The 24,931-nt window shown below is 40.1% G+C and overlaps 7 protein-coding genes across 7 annotated transcripts; 2 read left to right on the plus strand and 5 right to left on the minus strand.

The window, feature by feature from the left end:
• Nucleotides 1-45: 45 nt before the first annotated feature.
• On the minus strand, nucleotides 46-3,886 carry PKNH_0709400 (conserved Plasmodium protein, unknown function; the record flags this gene model as incomplete). Its single annotated transcript, XM_002258351.1, has 2 exons — nucleotides 46-3,668; nucleotides 3,829-3,886. 2 exons carry the CDS (start codon nucleotides 3,884-3,886, stop codon nucleotides 46-48), a joined length of 3,681 nt encoding a protein of 1,226 aa, XP_002258387.1.
• A 1,305-nt stretch (nucleotides 3,887-5,191) lies between these two features.
• Nucleotides 5,192-6,411, minus strand: PKNH_0709500 (conserved Plasmodium protein, unknown function; the record flags this gene model as incomplete). Its single annotated transcript, XM_039113925.1, has 5 exons — nucleotides 5,192-5,224; nucleotides 5,367-5,594; nucleotides 5,719-5,758; nucleotides 6,007-6,055; nucleotides 6,207-6,411. 5 exons carry the CDS (start codon nucleotides 6,409-6,411, stop codon nucleotides 5,192-5,194), a joined length of 555 nt encoding a protein of 184 aa, XP_038969566.1.
• A 2,283-nt stretch (nucleotides 6,412-8,694) lies between these two features.
• PKNH_0709600 (conserved Plasmodium protein, unknown function) lies at nucleotides 8,695-10,167 on the plus strand (the record flags this gene model as incomplete). The annotated part of the gene is made up of 1 exon (XM_002258353.1): nucleotides 8,695-10,167. The coding sequence occupies one exon, from the start codon at nucleotides 8,695-8,697 to the stop codon at nucleotides 10,165-10,167; it is 1,473 nt and encodes a 490-aa protein (XP_002258389.1).
• Nucleotides 10,168-11,093: 926 nt separating this feature from the next.
• Nucleotides 11,094-13,778, plus strand: PKNH_0709700 (GTP-binding protein, putative; the record flags this gene model as incomplete). Its single annotated transcript, XM_002258354.1, has 1 exon — nucleotides 11,094-13,778. The coding sequence occupies one exon, from the start codon at nucleotides 11,094-11,096 to the stop codon at nucleotides 13,776-13,778; it is 2,685 nt and encodes an 894-aa protein (XP_002258390.1).
• Nucleotides 13,779-13,940: 162 nt separating this feature from the next.
• Nucleotides 13,941-14,756, minus strand: PKNH_0709800 (conserved Plasmodium protein, unknown function; the record flags this gene model as incomplete). The annotated part of the gene is made up of 1 exon (XM_002258355.2): nucleotides 13,941-14,756. The coding sequence occupies one exon, from the start codon at nucleotides 14,754-14,756 to the stop codon at nucleotides 13,941-13,943; it is 816 nt and encodes a 271-aa protein (XP_002258391.2).
• Nucleotides 14,757-16,043: 1,287 nt separating this feature from the next.
• Nucleotides 16,044-17,788, minus strand: PKNH_0709900 (inhibitor of cysteine proteases, putative; the record flags this gene model as incomplete). Its single annotated transcript, XM_002258356.1, has 2 exons — nucleotides 16,044-17,056; nucleotides 17,722-17,788. The coding sequence occupies 2 exons, from the start codon at nucleotides 17,786-17,788 to the stop codon at nucleotides 16,044-16,046; spliced, it is 1,080 nt and encodes a 359-aa protein (XP_002258392.1).
• Nucleotides 17,789-19,534: 1,746 nt separating this feature from the next.
• On the minus strand, nucleotides 19,535-23,947 carry PKNH_0710000 (conserved Plasmodium protein, unknown function; the record flags this gene model as incomplete). The annotated part of the gene is made up of 1 exon (XM_002258357.1): nucleotides 19,535-23,947. One exon carries the CDS (start codon nucleotides 23,945-23,947, stop codon nucleotides 19,535-19,537), a length of 4,413 nt encoding a protein of 1,470 aa, XP_002258393.1.
• Between the last annotated feature and the right edge of the window lie 984 nt (nucleotides 23,948-24,931).

Below are 24,931 nucleotides of genomic sequence, written 5' to 3' on the forward strand. Positions count from 1 at the left end.
GGTACGGAAAATTTTTTTACGTCTTTTTTTTTTTCCCCTTGTTCTTCATTTTATGTCTATTTTTTTCTTCCTTTCCTGCACACTTAAAAAATAGGAGTGGCCGTTAACCACCTCACAATCGGGGTTCAAAAAGATGGAAGAATTTTCAACGCAAAATGGGGGGAAATTCTTGTAAGACTTTATCAAATTATCTTCGTACGAATTTAGGAAAATACGAACGAAATCGATGTTGTCGTACTTATAGCTGGTGGCATCTTTTATAAGTTTGTGAATTTCGCTTATACACCCTTTAAAGTAGGAACAAATGTCCACCTCGGAGGAGGTTTTCTCGAAAAAGCGAAAAGTATGACTTAAGTAATTTTTAATATCTAACAAGTTGGAGTATTTGCAAATACGTTTCTTCAAATTGCGATAGCTCTCTTTCACTTGAGCTAAATTTTTAATTTTTTTTTTCACCCCTATGTTGATTTCATCATTTTGGGAAAGGGTGATTTTTAAATTCTTCGTGAGGACAGCGTTAATGAGGGCAGCTTTATTTTTCTGAAAATTGTAAAAGTCAATTTTTGAAATATCTGGGTAACAAAAATTCCATGCCTTGTACTTCATGTTGTAGGAATCCTGCTCGATGGGTTCCGAATCCACATTGGTGTAGGAGAAATAAATAAAATAGATCATCAAAAAATCTGAGTAAAGATACAGAATATAATAAATTAAGGAATAAATTAATTTATTCCTATTTTCATTATAATTTAATTTTAATCCTCTTTGTAGTGTGCCCGCCAATTCTTTATAGCACAATGACATAACGTAATAGGTAAAGGAATATTCCTGATCGGATGGCATGTTTGTATATAGGCTTAAACAGCTGTAATCAATTAACACCGTGTGGAAAATGCAGTTAAAATAATTTTCCACGCTCTCCATTTCGCTCTTCATATTGTACAATTTGAAGTAGTAAGTCAGAATTTTCATGAGGGTGTACAATACGCACATGTCTGTGTGTAATCCGCTCAACTTGGAATGTTCCCTAGCGGCTAGTAGAAAGGAAAAGTTTAGGATTTTTTTTAAGACTATCTCCAGATACTCCATGAACAGGTGAAATATCTTACACAGAACTGTCAGTTTCATGCGCCTTCTGGTTACGGTCGCTGGGCTGGTGTTGCGTTCGTCCGTGCGGGCGTCATTACCGCCCTTAGGGTGTTTGGCATCTTCGGCGCGTTCTTCCTTGGGTTGTTTTTTCCCCTCGGTGGTGCTCCCCTGGTGGGTGCCCCTACATTCAGAAACATAGTTACTTTCACGCTTTTCATCGGACCTGCTTTGGTCTACTTCCCAAGGTACGTTCTCTACCCCTGCACACTCGTCGATAAATTCGTCCAACTGGGTTAACAACTCCACAAGGGAGCCCTCATCCTGCATATAATTTATCAGATAAGGGAAATGCATGTGCAAATCTCGTTCCATTTTTTTAACATCCCAAGGGGTGAAAAACATTCCCCCCAATTCCTTGTATTCCTTCTCATTTGTATACGTCAATCCTTTGTCCACTTGGTATACATGCTCCATAGCGAAAAAAAAAGTATCAGGAGAATAAAAAAAATTTGACAGTAACACTAGGAGACGCGGGGCAAAACCAAAATAGCACAGATCATTAAAAATAATAGATTTGACAAAAAAATTGGGATCCTCTTTGGATACTTCTTCTAGTATTACATGCGATTCGTTGAAAAATAAGTGAAGGAAGAAATTGACAAATATATTTTTCTTCACATTTTGAGAGAATTCCTCATTTAGGCGCTTTGTAGAGGGATCATCATCTGCCTCTTCCTTTCTGTACGTGTTTAGGAAGAGTGAGTAGTAATGACCTACATCTGGGTGTTCATCGTAATCGTCCCATTGATGGTTCGATTTGCCGATAAGTTCATCGAGGGGGGTTCCGTTCGTCGTTATGCGATCCACCTGGGTGTCTTCTCGCTTTTCAAGTGGTTCCTCTTTTGGTATCTGTTCCTCCTTTTCCAATTTTCTACATGTTATATCCTCAGCACGTTCCACATTGCTATGGGTGTTATCCCCTTGCAAATTGTGAAAAAAACTTTTAGCCTTTACCTCTTCCTTAAGTAGTAGGTATCTTTCCCTGGAAAAGAAGTCCCCCTTTGTGTTATTCATCACTTCTTGGATATACCCCCTCGAAATGCATTTCACCAGAACGTTATGACTGGCAGAATAAAATTTTATATAATGTACTATGTTCTTAACATCCAAGAAACTGGACTTGGAGTTTATGCGTTGGAAATGCTCCGTGATATATTCTACATCCAGAGTAACCTTTTCGAAGAAGGAGTAGCTCTCATGGATACTTATTTTGGTTATGTGCTTGGACACACTTTTCAGTTTATACATTAAAAGATATTTATTAAAATATTTCTTTCGGATCTTTTTGTCTTGGACCTGACCTTTGGAATCTAATTCTTTGCTGATCCTACTTATGCATTTTAGGAGCTCTTTACAATTTTCCTTAACTGAGTCAGGGTTCACCTCTTTCGTTTCTAAAACGACCTGACTTAGCATCGTGTTCAGGTGAATTGCAAACTGAATTCTGCGAAGGGTGGACAGGACGGTGCCCCCAGGTGGGTCTGCTAAGTGGTCTTCCTTGTTGCCTCTCTCTTGACCTTCATTTTTACCTTCATTTTTACCTTCACTTTTGCCTTCACTTTTGCCTTCACTTTTGCCTTCACTTTTGCCTTCATTTTTACCTTCACTTTTGCCTTCACTTTTGCCTTCATTTTTACCTTCACTTTTGCCCCCATCTTTATGCACACTTCCCTTCTTGCCTAACTTCTTCTGCACCCCCTCTAGGGCCGATTCGTACCGCGCCAGAAACATGGCAAAGCACCTCTTCACGAGAAAGAGGTTCTTCATCACGTACCGCCTCCTGCGCCTGCAGTGGTAAATTAACGAGTCCGTTATTTTTATCAACCCAATTTTGTAGTCATCCCTATGAAGCCAGTTATTCTTTGTGACAATGTGGTCTATAATTTCCGCTGTTGATGCGTAAAGGATTAAAAACAACTGAAAGAAGGTGAACATGTTATTTCTGAAGTAACCCTCTTCACATATGGGGCGGTGGACGTCGTGTTCGTCTTGCGTACTGTTCACTTTCGTTGGGGCTCCTTCGGTAGAATATCTATCCGTCTGTGTGTGCTGATCCCCTCCACCACTTGCACTCTTCTCCTGTACTGCGACCTCCCCTCCTATCCCCCTCCGCATAAGCTGAACGAACGCCCGATTGTCATTCTCGAAAATGTTCATATATATGCTATCCGCACAAAAGGCCTTTATACATTTGTAAAAGATTTTTTCAAAAAAAAATGAGTCCTTATTACAATTAATAATATTTGAGTCGTGAAGGAAGTAGCAACTCAGGACAGTTAAAAACGGGTGATTCCCCAGGAGAACCTTCACCTGTTGGAGGATCAGGTTGTCCATAATGAGAAGCATATCTTCCAAACTGATATTCTCCGATATGTATTTTTTATCTTCACATTCTTTTATTGTAATTCTTTTTTCTGGCTTGATCCCCACGTCCAATTTGTTGTCTCCCATTTCGAGGGAGCAGACGTACTTCTCATAGGAGAAGTCGCACACTCTGATTTCGTCTTCATCGTTCAGATCTGACAAGGGTGTATATACGTGTATGTAATGTGTAGCGTGATGCATGCAAGAGGGAAAATATATGTTCGGGAAGACCCGTATATATTGGGGGGAGATTGTTCCCTATCTATGGTACACTATTAGCGAGAAGTATCGAACGCTGTCAGAACTACGGGGTACCTTCCACATTCCGCCGGAGCAAGTCTGTTATGTCGAAGTAGTTCTTCTCCGCCTCCATGTCGCGAGCACAGCGCTATGGGCATCCGAGGAGACGAGTCTCTTCCACGGGGTAGCACATACAACATACAAACATAGGTATATATGCCTAAGTCCTTTTGTGCATATACCTCGGAGGAGAATCCAAATGCACAGCCGGGGGGAGATTCTTCCACTTTTAGCAATGTACCTAACCCTAAATTTGTTTTTCAAAATATGCTTATGCGAAGGAGCTCCTCTCTCTTTTTTTTATAGAGAAAGAAGCAAAAACCACATGGCGTGAATGAGGAGAAACGCATCCTTACAAAATTTGATCCTGCCCCAACTGTCACATTTCCATGTACATGCAGATATTCATATGGGGTGAACTTCACCCTTCGAACAAAATGGTAAGCAAAGCGGCGTTTAAAAAAAAAAAAAAAAAAAAAAAAAAATAGGATACCTTTTTAGGTGCTATCAACAAATCGCTCAAAATTATCAAAATGTAGCAACGTATACCCCATAAAAGGAGAATTTTTTTTTTTTTTTTTTCACATTATTTTATTTTAATCAAATTGAGGGAAGGCTCTCCTTGCCTCACCATCCATTCATGTGCATATTCCTCTGCGTTTTACCCTAAACCTCTATCCCTTTCATCTACTTCTATTTTTCCTTACTTCTGCTTCTTTCCAGTTCGTACATTCCACTTCTACGTGCCCTGCCCGATTCTCTTGTTGAGTGGAAGTGAGAACTCCCCTTTGAATGGCTCATCCCGCTGGAGCACCGCACATATAGAGGGAGAATTTTTAAATCTAATTTGAAGTGGAATTCACGGCGATAGTTGCGATGACGCAGAACGGGTCTGGCGGTTAACGCCGCCTGAGCGACAAGAAAGAGCACCCGTTCACACACTACATGGTGAATTATTAACGACACACAAAAAAAAAAAAAATATATAAATAGAACAACTTTAAAAAGAGCTGCTTTAAAAACAACATGGTAAAAAACCGTTCTGCCAAAAGGGATTCCTCTAAAGGCAAGCACGTCGCCATTTTTACAGCGATGTGGGAACCGCGGAAATTTTCAACATCTTCGCTAGCCAGAGCTAAACAAATGAGTATGCACATGTACACAAATATACATATGCACAATGAAGAAATAAATCGAAGTGAACCCTTTGCGTGTCGTCTAACACGTCCTTTCCAATTGGTCTGTTACAAGGCTTCGCTATCTGTTCTATTTATTTTTGTTCTTTTTGCGAACTCTTTTACATGATTAGTTATCTCTCCTACATGTTGGGTTCTCCCAAAAGGTGGCAGACACGTAAGGGGGAAGTGGCTCGTCCCACTTAATTACACAATCCTTCTAACACACGGTTTGCCTAAAAAAGAAAGTACGTCTTTACATTAAGTATATTTCAATGAACAAGGTTTTCATATTCGTGTATTTACATTGTTTTCACATTTTTTCTTTTTTTTTTTTTTTTTTTTTTTTTTTTTTTTTTTTTTTTTTTTTTTTGGTACTTCGCTGTTCGGCTCGTATCGTAATCCTCTATGCGACGCGGTAGTACGCTCTTTCCCGGATTCTTCGATCACTCCTTTTGTGTTTTCCTTCCGCACTTTGACTGGATGCTCACTTAACCTATTCGCTCTGTTCGTGGAGACCTGCGCCCCACTTCCCTGCTTCTGCTTTGCTAGTTTCGAAAGGTTGTGATCAAGGAGAGGCTTCTGATTTAGAGATTTGCTGCATTTCTTGAGGGGCGAGCAGGTTGACAGGAACGTAACAACAGTTGCCCAAGCACGGGCGCACAACAGAGGGAGAGTCACATACACACGTATGCGCGCACATGTACATGGTTCACCACTCGTGTCTTACGTTCTTCATTTCGTCGATATCTTTTTTCATCTCTATTTTTCTTTGGGGAAAAAAAAAAAAAAAAAAAATAATAATAAAATACAGCTAGCCAACCGTAGCAAGTTCAAGCTAGCGGTGTACAATTCATATGCGCATCCGCATTTCACACGTAAACGTGCTTGTGATGAATTTGATATAATTTTTTTTAAATACTTCTTCTGCTTGTTTATGTCAAGCTTCATTTTTTGTATGTTCACAGACGTGTTAACAATTTCGTAGTTAATGGACTGGTCAATTTTTTGGTAATACCTCAGCTGTCCATCCATATCTTCATTTTCCTTTTTGATGGATTCGAGGTCTGTTGGAGAGAGGGGATGTATACATTCGAAGTAAGTAAAGGAACACCCTCTCCGGTGCAATTTGTTTTCCATTTCTTCCAGGTGTAAACAAGTTGAGTATGCACGAATTGTGAGCACGCCTCACTCGTGCCTTCTGCTTTTGTGGCGCACCCAGCTTGAGGGCCATGAGATCATCCTCGTGCTTCTGGAGCTGCTCCTTTTTGGTGCTCCTGAGTTTTTCCTTATAAATTAAAATTTCGTGAATTTTTATCAAGTCTTTCAACTCGTAGACCATCCCCGCGATGTTGCTAGAGAATGACTTCAAATGGTCAATCCGTTTTTCCATGTTCATGTTGGACGGCACTGCGTTCTGCATTTTGATTTTCTCGGGGGAGGTCTCCTTTTTTGTGCCACTAAGTGTTTGCTCTCTGCAACTGTTCCTTTTTTTTTTTTTTTTTTTTTAATATCACTAGTGAGATAAGTAGTGAGATAGCTAGTGAGAATACTAGTTCGAGTTAACGGTGTAGCGTAGGATATGCACATGTGCTGTCGCAGCGCGGGGGGAAATACAAACCGAGGGGAAGTCGAACCCAGGAAAGTTGAACTGAAGAATGTTGCCTCGTGGATTTATCTTTTTATGGACCCACTTGTTTGCTGTATATGCAGAAAAGCAGCGTTAACAAAAATTCCCGCTTAACCTTTTCCCTGTACGTGAAATAGTACCCTTTTTTTGGTGAACATTCGATCGGTTGATGAGTGCGGACATGATCTTTCAGTTCTTTCAGCATACCACAAGAAATAACATTTCAGTTGTCTCTTAATTGAATTTTTGTATGTTACAAGTTTATTTGCAAAATTGCCCATCGTTGTCGCTTCTTTACCGTGGGGCACTTTAACTTTTTTTTTTTTTTTTTTTTTTTTTTTTAATATATGCAAAAAAAAAAAAGCTATCCGGTACATGCTCAGAAAAAAAAAAAAAAAAAATCGACAGGTAAATGGGGAAAATTGTGTGTAATAGTTATCCAGCTTTGCGTACACTTTAACGAATTGCAAATTCAAATGGATGTAACAGCAAATTCGTTCTGCATTCTGTTGAGCTTATCCCTGTTCACACACAAGTGGGCTGTGGACGGACTGTCAATCACATGCACACATTGAGGGGGAAACTGTGTGTGCGGGGAATACATAAGATACCTCCTTGGTTAATCTACCTTGGGAGAATAGGAAGAAGGAGCAAAGCACACATAACTATGGGATCCACCTACTATACTACAAGAGATTTCCCCTTTGGGATGGTAAATTTTTCTGATCTGCCTAAACTTTGCAGGATGTACAAAGTAGCAAAAGATTTGAAGGTGTTACACCCCATGGTGATTAGCGAAAAAATTTATCGCCTTAATTGAATGAAGAGAGAAAAAAAAAAAAAAAAAAAAAAAAGGCTTTGAAAAAAAAATTGCACTTTTATAATAACGGCGCTCCCTTTCTGCAAAACCACAAAATGTGAGCAGAATTTTGTGAAAAAAAAAATATGGTAATAAGGGGAGGGGAGAAAAAATCTCCAATAAGGGGAAGAGCCCCTCACGACGACCCGAGATGGTGAACAAATGTACAGGTCCCTTTCGACACGGAGTTCCAAATATGACATTTAAACCAAGCTCACACAACACGGGGATTACACAAATAAGCACCACCTCCATATATTTGTAACGAGTAGTTCTTTGTGCATAAGTGACAGGATGCGTTTCTTCCTCCTTCATGCCTATTCATTTTGTGCTGAGAGAGAAAAAAAGAACCATCTCAAGTCGAACCAAAGGGGGCATATACAGATGAGTCCCTAATTGCCATTCCACATTTGGTGACAAACTGATGATGAAGTAAATTTCTTTTTTTTTTTTTTCTCTCCTCGTGGGAAACTATTTGGAAACATAGTAAAAATAAGTAACAGATTTGATGGCTTATTACGTATGTACATACATATATATGTAGCTTTTTTTTTTTTTTTTTTTTATGGGAACATATTGCTCAATTCTGTGCACAAGCTCACTGAACTGATTAATGGAGAAGTGTTAAGTGGGCCAAATTTTCGCACCCATGGGGGGAAGTACAAACTGCTTGTGTAATTGAGTGTGCTACTGATCCAGAAGCCTTCCTTCCAGGGCACGCACGTGCACATACATACGCATTCTTGTACACCTGCGTACGGACCCATTTGGAAAAAGGGGAAATTCCGGAGTAGGGAGACGCATTAATGCAAAGGTGAAAGTTTGCAACTCAGCTTTGGCACACACCCAAAGGGTCGGAAGGAAAGGGTTAGTAAAAACGAACCAGTACCTCCGCATGCAGAAAAGTGCGTAATAAATGCGTACATATATATGCACATATGAAAGATTAGTTTCAGCGCAACGATCACAATAGGACAACGGGGGAGGGGTAGCAGAGTGTGCAAATCATTTGTACGAAGCAAAAACGAAGGTGTGCAGGGTATGGACAGCGGGTTGGTAGACACCATACGTGGCATAAGCAATGTCCAGGTGCGGTGTGCGTTGAGAGTTGCATAATTTCCGTCCCGTCGCTCACCAACTTAACCGCAATTCCACACCGTGATGCAGCTCGGCCGCGCGCCCCCTCTGCTTCATCTCCCCCTGGTCTCCACGTGCACATGAAAGGAAACGGCAAAATTGCATTCTGTGCTCTGTTACTATTTACTGTTTTTAACATCGAAGCAAGAAAAAGCAACAAAATTTTGGAGGATACCACCTTGAGGGGTGCGGCAAACAACTGGAAGAACAGAAACACAAACCCCAATCATGCCTGTACATGCAAATGTACATTAAAAACACGAAACGGGTCTTTTAAATTCATTAATTTTAGGAAAAGTAGGAAGACAAATTACGTGAACAATGCGGGACACCCATCCATAATGCAACTTCCTGCGCGTCCTTCCAGGGAGATATGGAATGAAGATTCTCACAAAAGTGGATTCACCTCGTTACAAAAGAGAAACGGTGTTACACTTGGTTTATCTATGCGTGGTGCCACCAGATGCTCCTTTCTGTTTAACAAACTTGATAGCTTCTGTGGGAATTATGAGCGAAGGATGAACAGTTCCCAGAAGAATTGCACATCGGAAGGTTGCAACATTGTTGCATCCGAAAAGGTGGACTTGATGTCGCTTGACTTGTTCAGATATAAATATGCCCTTCCTTTGGATGAAGTGAGCACAGGAGGGGGGCACAGTGGGTGGGGGAATATTAAAAGGCGTGCCTTCTCTTTGTCTGCATTGCCACCGGGCGGCGCCGCGGTTGTATCTTCGCCGGCAGTGGACCCCACCACTACAATCACGTCCACCTCGAATGCCCCCCTCGCGCAAGGAAATTTTTACGCACCCTGCGTAATTGACAAGCGCGGCATAGACGATGTAAGTGGTCCCCCGCGCAGGACAACCTACGGGTCGCCCATCAGAACAACTGAGTGTGGCAGTTGGGTTCAGTCTCCTCCTGAGGTTTGCAGAAATAATGGAGCCAAAATTGGAATGAAGAGCGGGGGCCAACCTGTTTTCGAACCTGCTACCAAATCTTCTACCAAAACTGACTCTGAACTCACCGACGAGCCCTCCGAAGGTAGAGGAAAAAAAAAACGAGTTCTGTCAGAGGAGGCCAAGCAAAGCATGCGAGAAAAACTTCGAGTTATTATGCGAAACAAATGGAAGGATCCAGAATTTCGGAAAAGGATGATGAAGTCTTTTAAGAAGAGAGGCCTTGAACACAAGAAAAAAATATCGGAAACCGTGAAGAACAAATGGAAAAATGATATGAATTATAAACAGAAAACACTGGATGGACAGCGGAGGTACTTCATCAAACGATATAAAAACCAAAAGGTGGTTGCCATTTCAGAAAAAACGAGGGAGAAAATATCCAAAGCTATGAAACAATACTGGGTGAACAAAAATAAGTTTGCAAAAACGCAAGTTAACAATTTGCAGCATATTCAGAAACGGAAGAAAAAGCACAAGAAGGTTTGGGAGGATATTTACTCCCTTATATTAAATCAGAAGGTTGGCGACTTTGGCGGCTATCAGTCGTCTTTGCACCATAACCTGTCAATCAATTTGCAGGCAGCACTTAACTGACCCTGCTAGGGGGAGTATACTAACATGGTGTCATATAAAATGGACGAGATGATAGCGCGGCGACTGCTCTTCCATTTTATCTGCCCCGACTTGTATACTACACTGTGCCTGCCTGGCGCCCTTCTTTAGCCATACTTTTAACACATACTTTTAACACATTATTTTTACACTTTCTTTTGATACTTCTTTTTGATGCTTCTTTTTGATGCTTCTTTTTGATACTTCTTTTTGATACTTTTTTTATGGCACTTTTATGACACTTTTTTTATGACACTTTTTTTATGACAATTTTTTATGACAATTGTTTATGACAATTGTTTATGACAATTTTTTATGACAATTTTTTATGACAATTGTTTATGACAATTTTTTATGATCCTTTTTTTTTTCGCCCTCCTCAACAAGTTACTCCCTTCGCGTAACCGTTTCGCACATCCCTTATTTAGAAAATTATCCCCCCCCCATATGACGGAAGGGGAGAGAAAAAAAAAAAGAAAAAAAAAAAGCACAACACAGCAGAGCGCGAATCTACACGCATGCTTGCGAAAAGGCAGGGATCCATAGGACCCAACAATATGATTCATTTTTCGATCCCCTCTGTATAAATGCGAAAATGGTTTAGCTTCATAATGGGGATGCTTTATTGCAGCACCATCTCTAGTATTCTTCGTGGCTGAGGCGTTCGAAATTGGCAAACTGCCACGATCACAGTGTTATCTCTCTTCTTGCCCGTATAAAAAGGCCATCTTTGGAGCCTTTCGACTTGAGTCCACCTAGGAATGAGAGAACCAAACATACATTTGTGCATTCTCACATAGGGGTGTGTTGGGCCACCAGGTGCGAAGGAAGACCGGAAGCGATAGTGCTATCCATGGATATGCAATCAGACAAACCTCCCACACACCTCTTATTCTAACTGCTTTTTAATGATTGATGCCTGGGCAATCAAAAGGGCGCTGTGCATTTTTATCCTTATCAACTGTGTGCTAAAATTAGGGCGTTCGCGGAAAATCACGTGGAAACCGAAAAAAGGAGTTTACATCCCTCTGGACGACGCAAATGGCTGCAAAGGGGAATGGAAACGGAAAGGGGTGTTCTTTAATATTCAGAGCGGTAAAAAAGGGAAACGGTTAAAAGGAAGGAAGGGTCTAAGGAGGGGACTGGTCACCCGTGGAACACCACAGTTTCGCCGAGATAAATTTATTCCACTGTTTCTGTTGCAGGATTGCGAACACAGAAGTTTAAACGGAAAGCAATATAACTTAAGAGGCAGGCGGTGTAGCAGCCCTTTGGATGTTAACCCCAGGGGATGGGACATCTTACCCCCCGAGCAGCCAAATGAGGAGACGATCGGTGAGAGGATCGGTGAGAGGATCGGTGAAGCGGAGCAGTTGGAGGATGAAGGCCTTGATGGAGGGCCTCCCCCTGGGATGGAAGCAAAGAAAAGTAGCAGTAGCAGTAGTAGCAACAACGTGCATAGCAACTGCAGCGATGCGGGAAAAGCGCCAGTGTGCTCCCAAGAGAATATCCGAAACTTTTGCATACTGGCGCACATCGATAGTGGAAAATCAACCCTCGCTGACCGTTTCCTAGAATTAACAAAAACGATAAAAAAGAAAAAGATGCAGGATCAATTTCTGGACATGATGTCCTTGGAGAGAGAAAAGGGAATCACCATTAAGTTGAAGGCAGTGAGAATGAATTACAAAAATTATATTTTCAATTTAATAGATACACCAGGACACTTTGACTTTTATCATGAAGTGAAAAGGTCGCTAAGTGTATGTGAAGGAGCCATACTACTCATCGATGGGACGAAAGGAATTCAGTCGCAGACACTTAACATATTTATGGAGTTGCAAAAACATAATTTAAAAATAATTCCAGTCATAAATAAAATAGACCTGAATATATGTAGGTTGGAAAAAATAGAAAATGATTTATTAAACAAATTTCATTTTATGAAGAAAGATATTCTACACATCTCCGCTAAGTATTCCCACGGAGTAGAATCTCTGTTTCAGAGAATAGTATCAGAGATCCCTTCTCCTGCCATCAAATCGAATTCCTTCTTTAGGGCCATCGTTTTCGACTCCTTCTATGACCAGTACAAGGGGGTGATATTAATTATTAAAGTGTTAAATGGAGTGTTAACAAAAAAAACGGAAGTTTTTTTTATTCAGAGCGAAAAGACGTACATCATTCAGGAGGTTGGGTACCTCACCCCGGAGATGAAACCCACGGAAAGTATACGTCAAGGGGATATTGCCTACGTATCGTCCAACATAAGAAAGTGTGACGAGGTGCAAATGAGTGAGACGATAATTAGTAGAGATATCGTGCACCTGAATGCGCAGCGCCGCCTTGTAGTTGATTCCGACTTGCTCCGCAGGAATCCCAGTGGTGAAGAGCACATTAATGTGAAGCGTTGCAATATCGATTCCTCCTTGGGTGGTGTAGCTCCTCGGATGGAGCGCATTGAGAGGGAAGTCAACTTGGAGGAAATTGCCGCGTCCAAAGTCGACGTCTCGTACCCCGTTGTGTTCTGCAACATTTACAGCGTCAACGACAAACAGGCCAACGAACTACAGGCGGCATTGAACAAATTGAAACTGAACGATGCCTCCTTTTCCTTTAAGCCTGACGTCTGTGAGACATTAGGGAAGGGGTTCAAGTGCGGGTTCAATGGATTGTTGCATCTTAATATAATCCAGGAGAGAATAAAAAGAGAATACGACGTGGAGACAATTGTTACTGCCCCGTCAGTGAATTACCTGATAAGGGTCAAGGAAAAGTGCATTGACAAGCAACTGAAGGAGAGACTGATTGATGCGAGTTTCGACATAGCCAACATTAACGTGGAGGGGGGTGATCACGATGACTGCAATGACAATGGTGGTAGCAATAGTGATGACCGAAGCGATCGCAGCGGAAAGAACCCCCCGGATGGACTGTACTACATGACGAGCAACGTGAACGACATTCCCCAGAAAAATTATATCCACGGAATTTACGAACCTTACGTGCGAACAAGCATAATGACGCCGGAGGAGTACCAAAAATATATCATGGCGGAATGCTTCCAGAGGAGAGGCATTTTTATTAAAAAGGAAAGCATGGACAGCCATATTATCTTTTATTTCGACATGCCATTGTCAGAAATATTAATTAATTTTTTGGATCAAATTAAATCCTGCACAAAGGGTTATGGGTCTATGAGTTACGAAAATTTTATTACTTACAGAGAAAGCGACTTGCACAAAATTAACATATACGTTAATAATAGGAGCATCGACTCCTTGTCATTTTTGGCACACAAATTAAATTATCAAGAGAAGGGAAAACGTATTGTTTTAAAATTAAAAGAAATGATAAAGCCACATCAATTTCTTGTCGTCATTCAAGCAGGTATTGGGACAAGAATTTTCGCCTCAGAGAGAATAAACCCCCTAAGGAAAAATGTCACTGCAAAATGTTACGGGGGGGATATCACACGGAGAAGGAAATTACTGGAGAAACAAAGTGCAGGAAAAAAAAAAATGTTCAGCATCGGCAAAGTGAAACTGCCGCCTAATATGTTCACCAAGCTTTTCGACTTGAAGGCTCAGTGAGAAAATGTTTTGAGAAAGGGGACGAAAGGAAGAGATAGATAATGGAAGCACACGGCAACGTCATAAGCTTCCCCCCCCCTCCCTCTCCTTGGGGTTTGATTTGTTTTCTTCACTGATTACATTGTCGTATTTACGCCACTTCCTCCCCCCTTTTTTTTTTTTTTACACAATTTTTTTTTTTTGTTGTTGTTGTTCCAATATTGACCTCCTCACAAAGCGAATTCTCTTCTTCAAAAAAAAAGACAAAAATAGAAAGAGGCTACAGGAGAACATGTACCATGGGAATAAATTATTTATATCATATGCGTTTATTTTTTTTTTGGCTAACTGCGAAGGTTTTGCGTGTCCACTTGATTTCCCCTCATCGTCGGTTTCTGCATCGCAGGGGGATACTACCGTGGGTGAGGTTTCCTTTCCCTTCATCTTATCTGTTTGGTTACTGGGCGAAGAATTACTGAAACCTTCCGAGCTGTCATCTTTTCTTTCGACAGATTCCCTCAAACGAAGCAACTTGTCGGCACTCGTCTTTATGCGAAGAAGCTTATTCTTCACCCTATTGGCTAACTTCTCCCGTGCGATGATGTCATTTTCGGAAATGTATATCAACGGGTCAGACTGTTCTACATCATCTGGGTTGTAACATATTTTAATATTTTTCTCCCTACTAACTTGTTCGAAAATATTTCGTGTGTATTCATTTGTCTGCACTTGTTGCCCCTCTTGATTCCCCAGATGAACGTAAATTTTGTACTCTTTACAGTTTTCAATTTTTTTTTTATTTATGTAAAAAAAATATTTTATGTTAAGGTGGAATGCTCCCTGCAGGAAGTTCTTCGAATATTTTAGGGTTACGTTATCCACATACCCATCAATTTCCTTCCAACTTTCTTTCTTCTTGTTTTGGTAAAGCAGGTACGAACTGAGTGTCAGTCCGTACGAGCCGACTACCAGTGGTACGAATGTTTTAATCGTCTCCATTTGCTCTCCAGGGGGTGTGAAATAGTAGGCCTTCTTTTGGAGCAGGTTTCTAAAGGATTACTCGTCATTTGTGCCTTTCCCGTGCAGGTATAAATGTATATGCGTTTATGGATGCCGACGCCCCTCCTCTGGTGATCGCTTTAGCGTTATTCCTACTTACTCCGTTACTCGCTTCCCATCGTTACCGTTGTTGTTTTTTCCCTGACAGGCTAGCTAACCGGTTTGTATCAGCGTAGGTGTACGCACGAAAGTTTTTGCTTCTTTGCATATCGACACATTCGGATGTTAGAATGTGTTTACTCATTGTTATATATTCCTCCTTTTTTGATAAAAACCGGGTACTCCAGCTAGACTTTTTTTTTTTTTTTTTTTTTTTTTTTTTTTTTTTGGAGGGGGGGCCATCACTGCACAACACGTCGACCTTATCAAGAGAAATTTTAAAACTCATTTTCGCTTCTTCACTGCGACAATTTCCTGTACCTCATGAGGAGGAAAAGCCACCGAAATTTTTGGAAAAAGAAAAAATATTATGCTCTTACGAATACAAAGGGTGTGACCCACTTTCCGTAAATTGGTGAAGCACCACTAATGTGGATACGTATGTATCATTAAAAAAGGAACCTTTGTTTTTTTTTTCTTTTCGATTTGTGTGGGCAGCATGGCAACCCCTAAATGAAATGCTACGACATCACACTCAATTCCCTTTCCAAAACAAGTGGGGCACTCCAGGAGGGGACGGGGGAAAAAAAAACAAGCGAACAAAACCATCGAGAGAAAACATATCTTACATAAGTTACAGCTTTCGCCAAAGTTGCATTAATCTCTCTATGTGCGTATAACTAAACAGAAAAAAAAAACGGATAAACAAGGCATCCACATTGAGGGGAAAAAAAAAAAAAAAAAAAAAAAAAAATACGCAGGGAAACTGAACGGAAACGAGACAAGGACAAAACGAAAGGCACACAGTAGCTTATGTCTCCATTTCGCTAAGGTGAAGAAGCCCTGTTTTCTGTAAATCATCTGGGCATTATCCTATTTTTGCACTATACGTCTGTGGTAGTGGTATGAAGTTTCCGCGTTGTTTCTTTTTTTTTTTTTTTTTTTTTTTTTTTTCGCCATCCTTTTGCGGTTCTCCATTTTGGCTACCACACGGATGAAACATTTAAGTGGAGCCAAGAAGAGCAGCACAGGGGCGCCATAATATAGGAACGCGATAACGTGACAATGTAGGAAAAGCGATGTAAGGGATAAGGAGAGATCCTCCTTTCTGGGAAAAATGTACATCCCTCACGACACGGTCAATTGCAAAATTTTGGTGTTCGCACTGGCAGTAGGGTCGAAGGGTCTATAATAAGAATAGACGATGTAAAAGGTTCCAGCTTTGTGTGCCTTCACCATGCTCTGCAAGGTCGATGCGCCTCCAACGAACCCTCCTAAATGTTCGCTTCCTCGAGGCTTCCCATACCCTGAAGAATTAGGAGAAATATCACCTCCGTTGTTGGACGTGTTCTTCTGTATTGCTTTGGGTTGCGTGACAGAAATTTCGTTTGTGAAGAATGACTTGGTAATTTTTTTTCTTGGGAATTCTTCCGGGTTTATTTGGGGCTTCTCCTTATGCACTCCTAACAAGGCCCACAGGTAGCCATTTCCGTTAATGGCTTCTAACTGCACACACAGTACTTTGTTTTTCGGGAAAGTAAATTGAGTTGTTTTTTCATTTGTCCCGTGTACTATTTCTCCTAATTTGATGTAACTATCACATGGTTCATCACCCTTTAACGCGTAGGTGCGATCTTCTTCGACCGCTCCAATTAGAATTTCCGAAATATTTTTGGGCATGTATTCTTCTGGCATGCTCATGGTAACTTTCTCATCATTATTTGCAGTTCCTACTTTTTCGTCTTCCATTTTTGTGTTCTCGTCGGATGATGATTCCTCACGTAGGGATTTATCGATAAGGGAAAGACTGTTCTTTAATTTGGTGTAATCGTTCTCTTCAAAATTGGTGTTGAAATTGAATTCTCCCTCCTTCTCGAGGGTTTCCTTGTCACCGGGAGAGCTACTACTGCTACCCGTGATGCTTTCTTCTCCGGTGCTATCCACACCTGTCTCGCTAGAATTGTTTAACTTTTTCCTTATCAACAAAACGGACTCGTCTGAATTGCTCACCGCATCCGAATTATTTACATAACTGGAGGGGATCACCGTAAAGTTGCACGGCGTCGTACTTTGAAAAATTTTCTTGGCGATACTGTACCAGGTATTCTTATTTACGATATCAAATGAGTACGTGTTTTGGTCTGCGGAAAGAGGAAGGTGAAGAGATCGATATACAATGGAAGAACATACACCGGGGATGGACACCCTTTCCTAATTGCAACTACTTTCTACTACACAGATGGAAGGTCGCCAGGATACCCCCATATCCTCTCCACGGATGCTTAACAATGGTCAACCGTGAAAGAGCTGTGGCTTAGCACAACATTACTCAAACAAAATAAATTTTACGTAAATTTAAAAAAAAAAAAAAAAAAAAAATTTTGTCACCAAATGGTTGGGTATAGATGGTGCAGGAAACTCATTTGGGGTGCTCATGAATAAGCTCAGTTAAAATGGATATACATTTTTTTCTCTCTCTCAGTTAAAAAAGCATATAGTAGTATGAGGTTTGTTCACTATAAGGAAGGCATGCATTTGTGGGTGTACAGCCTGGGAGAGTTTTCCCCAAAAGTTGTACCTCAAAATGAGGGATACATATGCAACGTTGTGTATGTGTCCATATAAAGAAATATACATCCCATGGGTAGACCATAGAAGAAGGAAAAGGCAGTGCGCGTACACATATGCATATGTGTGATGTTCTCATGTGAATATGCTTACAATGCGTATACTTTTACATGCCCATGAAGGCATGGACTTCTTCCAGTTAACTATACGTTCGAAAAATCAATGTGATAAATCTTACCTGAACACGATGTCAAGTGGGCAACAGAGGAACATACGCCGAGGCAAAAGAGACTTGAAAGTTTCATGCTGTGGAACTGGGGGTGTTATATATATATATATTTATTTATATATATATTTATATTTTTATATATATTTATATTTTTATATATTTTTTTTTTAATTCGCAGGGGGGCGCCTTATTCCGAAAGTGGAGTGAATTCCCAATCCCGGGAAAATAAACAAAGATAGCAAGAAAGGAAAAAATAGATAAGAAGCCAATAAGGCAAATAGAGCCAATACACAAAAATAAATAAAAATGAACAAATATAAATATAAATTATATGTATAAATGGAAAAAGGCGTGAACTTTTGTTGTGAAGGGAAGAGGCTTAAGCTTGAGTGACTCTGCAAATTTTTACTCTTTGCCTTTTTTTTTTTCACGGTTTATATTGCGTTGCTTTTTTTTTTTTTTTTTTTTTTTTTTTTTTTTTTCTGTTCTTTATGGGAAAGGATTAAAATAAAGCACAGGTAGGGAAAGCGATAAGCAAAAAAAAAAAAAAAAAAAAAAAAAGGAAAAGAAAAAAGAACGTGTCACAAAACGGATTCCTTCAGTAAAATTATTCGCAACGATAAAAATAATGTAAATAAATGTACAGTAGATAATTATATTTATATGTTTCATGCATGACTTTGCATGTGAAAAATATATGCGCATTTTTCTTTTTTCTTTTCAAATTTCCTTGCATGCATTTAAGGGAGCTTTTTAAAACAGTGAAAAAAAAAAAAAAACTTCCGACCGGTTGCCTCCTTAAAAAAGCACACAACAGTTCCCATTGCGTAGAAGTCGAACAAATGGCCCGCTTGCAGTGGAAAGAAAAAGTGTTCCCCACAAAGCGCACATTTATACACACGTGGGCTTATGAAGAAAAAGTGGCTTCGATATGCACAAACATATGGTACACTGTTTAAATTTATGTGCATGCCCTATGTACTTAAATATATAATCATACATGGAACATCATTGGAAAGTTTGCCGATAAAGGTACCCATGGATCACTTGGACAGTCCAATTCGACGTAAATGCATTCTAAAAAAAAAAAAAAAAAAAAAAAAGGAAAAAATTTTACATGACCCATTCAAGGGCACAACCTTTTTATTTTATTTTATTTTATTTTTTTTTGTCCTGGTCAGAAAAACAAGAAAAAAAATCCACTGCCATTCTTCAACTCGGAATGAGTGAACATTTTCTTAAAGGATTAAAAAAAATGATGTCATTTTATGATGGCCTATTTTTTTTTTGTTCCAGTTATTTCTTCCTCCATCACATGACTTGTTTAATTAAACCTGTTTAATCCATACGAGGGGAAAGGGGCGACTTTTCTCCATATTACTGTGATTCTATGTTGTCACGTTTCGGGAAGTAGCCTAGGTTAAATAGTGCAATCCAAGGGGGAAATTTTCCCTCCTCCCCGAAGACACAAATAACAAAACATGGTATCGAATAATTATATTCTGCAGTGCGCATTTCTCAAAATGAGACTCCCCACCATACACGTCCCGTCCGTACATTCGTTCTTACTGCCCTTTTCGGCACACCCCTACCTTTGGGCCGAAAATTAAGTGGTCCAAAAATTAGTCCATGCGCTCGGTGAATCCGCTAAAGGTGCCAACAGGAGGTCCGTTTACGCATGCAGAAGGAGCCTCACTCAAATGAAGGCACCAAAAAAGGCACCAAAGAAGGTAAAAAAGAAGGCACCAAAGAAGGGCAAATAAAAAAATACCATAAAATGGAATAATTTTTTTTTTTTTTTAATTGGCTCAATGACCCTCCCTCAGGCGGTGTACCCCCGCCCAAATATCAACTTCCGTATGTGCATACTACCCAACATATCAAGTATATAATTTTTGTATTTTTGATCTGCGTTCCGATTTACGTCTGCCATGGTGTGTTTGGCCATCTGGTCATCGCTCGTTGGTTGAGTCTCATCCTCCAAACCATTGAGGCTTTCACCCCCAGACGTGCTCAAGACCTTTGCACCTTTCTGAATACTTTGTTCGTTTGGTGCATCTTCCCTTGCATTTGCGTGAATCATGTGGTTGCCTTTGTCGCCGCTACTGGAATCCCTCTCTTTGCAATTGTAGGGTTGAGACACCTGTGTTTCTTCTTTTCCCTTCACAAAGGTGGATGGGATGTGGATGATTTTCAAATAATAAAAAAGAGACATGATTGCAATGACGAAATTGTAGAACAATTCTTGGAAGGATTCGCAGTGGATATTGGTCGCGTTGTTTCCAAATGTTCGTCCTGAACGAGTATTGTCTTGAATGGCACTACTTCGGTCACACTTGTCACCACTCGGTCCGATTCTATCACCACTGTTGTCACTATCCCCATCTTCTCCACTAAAGCTCAGCTTCACCTTGACATATTCAATAAACATCCTGCATACATTGAGGTTCCTCGCGTTTATGTTTTGCACAATGTGAAATATAATGACCATGTCTTCCTTTTGGCTCCCCTTTTGCAGCACATCACAGGGGAGGAAGATATTCCCTTTCCCTTTTCTCTTGACTAGCAGATCTTCCATATTTTGGGCATCTCCACCCTTCTCACTCTTTTCAAGTACATAATTGTTTGCCTCATTATAAGGGCGACTGAAGTTTGGTGCGTCAATACAGCTGGGAATGTTCAAATCTTTCAATTCTAACTTATTGTGGTAAAGAACATGCAGAAGTTTCGTTCGCAAATTTTTGTTCAATAAATCCTGTGCGTCAGGGGAATGGTCGTGTGAGATACATGTGTTTACCAAGGGGAGTAGAAATACACATGGCATCAGGAGGAAGTACAAGAATTCGCAAAAAAAGATGAAGACATATTCGAGCAGAGTCAGGTCCATATCTGAGTCGCTCATTGTGCTTAGTAGATTCTGCACTTTGTTATTTTCAAGGTCGTTTTGCGAGAATCTGTCATCCAAATGGATCTTCCTTCCTAAACAATTGGTAACGGTTTGTGTGTCACCACTTTGGCATTTATGTTGTACAGTGGTGATGTCTCTGTGTGGATTTTCTTTCTCTCCCATTCCATACGCCCCGTCACACCTCAAGGGGGTTCCCATTTTATTCAATTCTCCATCATGCGTAATTATGGGTGAGCAAGAATTATATTTCCCAAATGGTAGCCCCCTGTCTGGGTTGGAATTGCCCCTCTGGTGCTCGTGCGCAGAATTTTTATCTTGCCATTTTTTTTTTTTCAAATTGATAAAGAAATCTAAGAAGACAATTAAAACGTTCAGTTTTTTTACAAACGTTTCCAAATTCAAATCTGAAAATTCCTTTTCAGCTATGTATTTTTCCAATTTAATAATATAGTGGACACTTTCCAAAAAGGATGAAATATCACTGAGTATTTTTTTTAACAAATTTATTTTTCCCATGTACAGATTTAATAAAAGATCACAAATTGTATTTACGATTTGTTTAAATTCTTTTTCAATTTCTTCATTTGCCTTGGTGAGATCCTTAGCATTGTAAATGAAAAATTTCTTTTCGTACTTTTTAAATAACTCCTTCAAAATGTGAACTCTTTTTCTCATGGAGGAGTACGCGGGGATGTTTTTTAAAATCGTGTTGATAATGGAAAGACATATGTTGTATTTTTTTTTTTTATACAATAGTGTGATCATTCTTTTGCTGATAGATTTTGCAAGGCATTTCTGCAGATACAGAAGGGCCACTTTCGGGTGAATTTCTCCTCCATTTTCGTTTCCCTCCACGTTGCCTTCTTTGCTATTCCTTTTAATTGCGCCTTTCCCCAGTGGAGATTTTTTTTTACTTCCTTTACCATTCTGAATTTTTTTTTCCATTTTTGCCAACACATTTTCGTACTGCAGTATTTTCCAGTACTCATTATTTGTCCATTCCCTTTTGAGCACCTCAAGGCTGTCGAAGTTGTGCTCCACTTTCATATGCTCCGTCAGATTATTTATGATATACACTTTTATGCAATTACAGTCGTCCACGAAATCTTTGTTCACTATTCTGTTCATGGGAGAGAGGCAATCCCCCAAGTTATTATGCGAAACATAATTTTGGAGATAACAGCTTCGGAAATGATCACTCGATTTTAGTGTTCTCTTTATCGAATCCCTCTTCATCAGTTGGATTATTTCATGCATACAATTTATCTCGTCTTTTGGATCCCCTGGATAGGTGCTTTCACCAACCCCTTCATTTGGAAAATCACTTTTTCCTTTTGGGGTCCAAGAGGAGACATCATTCTGCACCGTACCTTCCCTTTCACTATTGTTTCGCATGGTATCTTCCCCCCCATTGGTTTCCTCTCTTTGGTGATTCTTTGCTCGTTCACTTTTTGCAAAATTGAGATATCGTATGCAGTTGTAGAACAAGTCATTTTTTATTTTCCTCTTTTTGGGAAATTCTCTGCTTATCGGATGTGTTTTATTTGCAATATGGTTATCCTCGCCCCCCGTGAGTAGCGCCCTTTTGTTTTTCCCCTTCTCGGTGGTGGTTTTTACATGGTGTTGCCCTTCCTCCATGGGAGGTGTACCATTTTTCTCAGTTGATAGGTTCTTCTTCCCACCTTCCAGATCTTCCCAGATGGTGTTAACTCCCGCAGTATGGCTGATTTTCCCTTCTGTAGACAGCTCACTCATAAGGTAGAGCGTATGGTGCCTCCCCTTGGACTTCAAATGTTGAATGTGCGCCTCATGAAAATTGCTCGCATACAGAAGCAACACAAATTTCTGCCGAAGGTCTTCCACGTGAAGTTGATCCAAATAATTGGATATCTCTCCCTTGAAGGTGCTAAACTTTTTGGTGTACTTCTCTCCGCCCTCTGGACAAGGATCCTCTATCTCTACGCACTTCCCCTCTTTGCGAAGTTTGCAAAAATAAATCAGAGGCAAATTAAGAAAAGACAAAATTTTCTTGTCAAAAAAATCTCGTAGGAACATATAGAAAAAATATTTTACTTGCAGAAAACTCAAATTATGATTTAAAAAAAAAAGACGATCAATAAATGTATTATATTCTTTTAATTTAAATAAGACATTGTTGAAAAATGGATGGAACATTATATTCTCAATTAAGTGATAATAATTTAAGTACAAATTGCATATATTTACGTGCACATTTTTTTTCACAGAATAATCCAAGTTGCTTAATGCGGACAGGACACAACTATTGGTAATTATAACACTTATATTTATTGAATTAATTTCCTTCAAATGTAGGAGATAAAGGAGAAGGCCACTAAAAACGGAAGACTTCAATTTAATATAATTTTTTAAAAATATAATGAGTACTTTTCTTTTGTTTTTTTTCATCATTTTTTGAAATAATTCGTTCATATTTTTCTTGTCTATTTTCATGAAACACTTACGGTATATTTTTCTTATAATTCTTATGAGAATGCTTTCCACATTGTCGTGCGCGTAAACGTTTACGATGCATGATGCGATGTTTCTCCGCTTCCGAAGTAGTGTGTAAGTCAGTACGCGATTGTCAAAACTTTTGTATGTGAACGTGTTTGTGTTGTCTTGCGGGCAGGTACCTCCTTCATCTCCCACATGATCGTCCACCACCCCTTCATCTGCCACATGAGCGGTCACCACCCCTTCTGCGCATCCATTCACCTCCTTTAGCTTCTGAGATAGTGCCCGATATTGCAACAAATTCACAAAGGGGCAAGTTTGCGTCTTCACGATAAGGAGGGACACCTTGTCATCCCGTAGGCACAAATTTTTGTTGAGAAAGTTTATCTCCTTATCGACCATTTCGTTAACAGTGTTGTAAACAAAGCAATTCATGTAGCTGTTCATGACCCTCCAAGTCTCGTTGAAGGCTTTGCTCCGAAGTAGCATGGAGGATACTTCATCATCATTTGTAGGGAATTTTTGGCATGCTCTATAGGTACCGTCAGGTGCATCTCCTGTCTTGTTAAGGGAAGTGCTTGCGCGCCCCTTCTGAACCCCCCTGTTCTCCCTCATCCGTGTTATCTGCTTATTCTCGCTAATGCGGTCCAAATCATTTTTTAACTTTATAATTGGCAAACTTAGGGAGGTCAAACATATGTTAAAGTTGGGAACTTTGATTTGGATCCCCACATCGGAAATCTCCTTTCCATTATGCCTGTTCTTATTTAGGCTGCTTATCTTTCTCTTGCTTAACCAACAACAGGAGGTCACTCGGACCGTTTCTTTTTCTTCATTCGGGTTTTCAGCCATTTTCTGATCCCAGCAGGGGGGGGAGAAATGCAGAGGTGCAAAAGGTTGTGAACGTTGGGAAGAGTTCAATTGGGGGGGGAAAACTACATTACACCTCTCTCCGGTGCATTCACCTGGGAGTAGTCAGTTGGCTGCGCTATTATATCTAGGTAGGGATTCCCTTGACTCGTTAAGCAGAAATATAAGCAAATCAAGTTCATACAAATGCTAGATGCGTAGCTCAGCTAACATTAAGAAAAGCAACATAGCAACTGTTGTAATGTCACAGTGGGGTGTTGTTAATAAGCTACACACTGGGGACGCAAAAAAAACGGCCAAGGGGGATATATTTCCAAATTGGGCACATAAGCACATTACCCCATTTTTGAAGCCCCCTACCGCTCCTCCAGGTCAAATTAAATGAAAGGATGTATTGTATATTCCCTCACTGGTTTAACCTCCCCTATGTGTGCTTAAAAAAAATTGCGGGAAGTATGTTCTCTTGTTTAGTGCTACTAGGTCTCTTATTGTTACACAAGTTTTGTTGTCCTTGCGAGGCTTACCAAATACACATAACGCATACATTCCACTTTCGGAGGAAAGAAAAAAAAAAAAAAAAAAAGAAGCAACAGTTTGCATTTTTTTTTTTTTTTTTTTTTTTTTTTTACACCCCTTCTGTCAGCACCTGTGTGAGGTTCCATCCTCGCGCAGGCGCCTTATCTTGGGCACATTTTACCCCCGTTTGAGAGTGTCGTGCACGTTACGTATACGGAGGAAAGGAGGGCTTATAATTTTCGCGAACGCGCCTTTTTCATGCGTTTCTTTTTCCCCCTTCCATCTGTATGCGGTGCCTATTCTGCTCCTTCTCAAGGAGAACTCAACACACGGAGGGATCTATCCAAAGTTGGAGGAGTTCCGTCCCCGCGTGGTAATCGAAAGAATCGGCTCTTTAAGTTAAGGTGCAAAAAAGCGGCTTGCACGGGTGAACGTTCGGGCTTAGAGCTT

This window comes from Plasmodium knowlesi (assembly GCF_000006355.2).
Source record: "Plasmodium knowlesi strain H genome assembly, chromosome: 7".
Taxonomy (NCBI): Eukaryota; Apicomplexa; class Aconoidasida; order Haemosporida; family Plasmodiidae; genus Plasmodium; species Plasmodium knowlesi.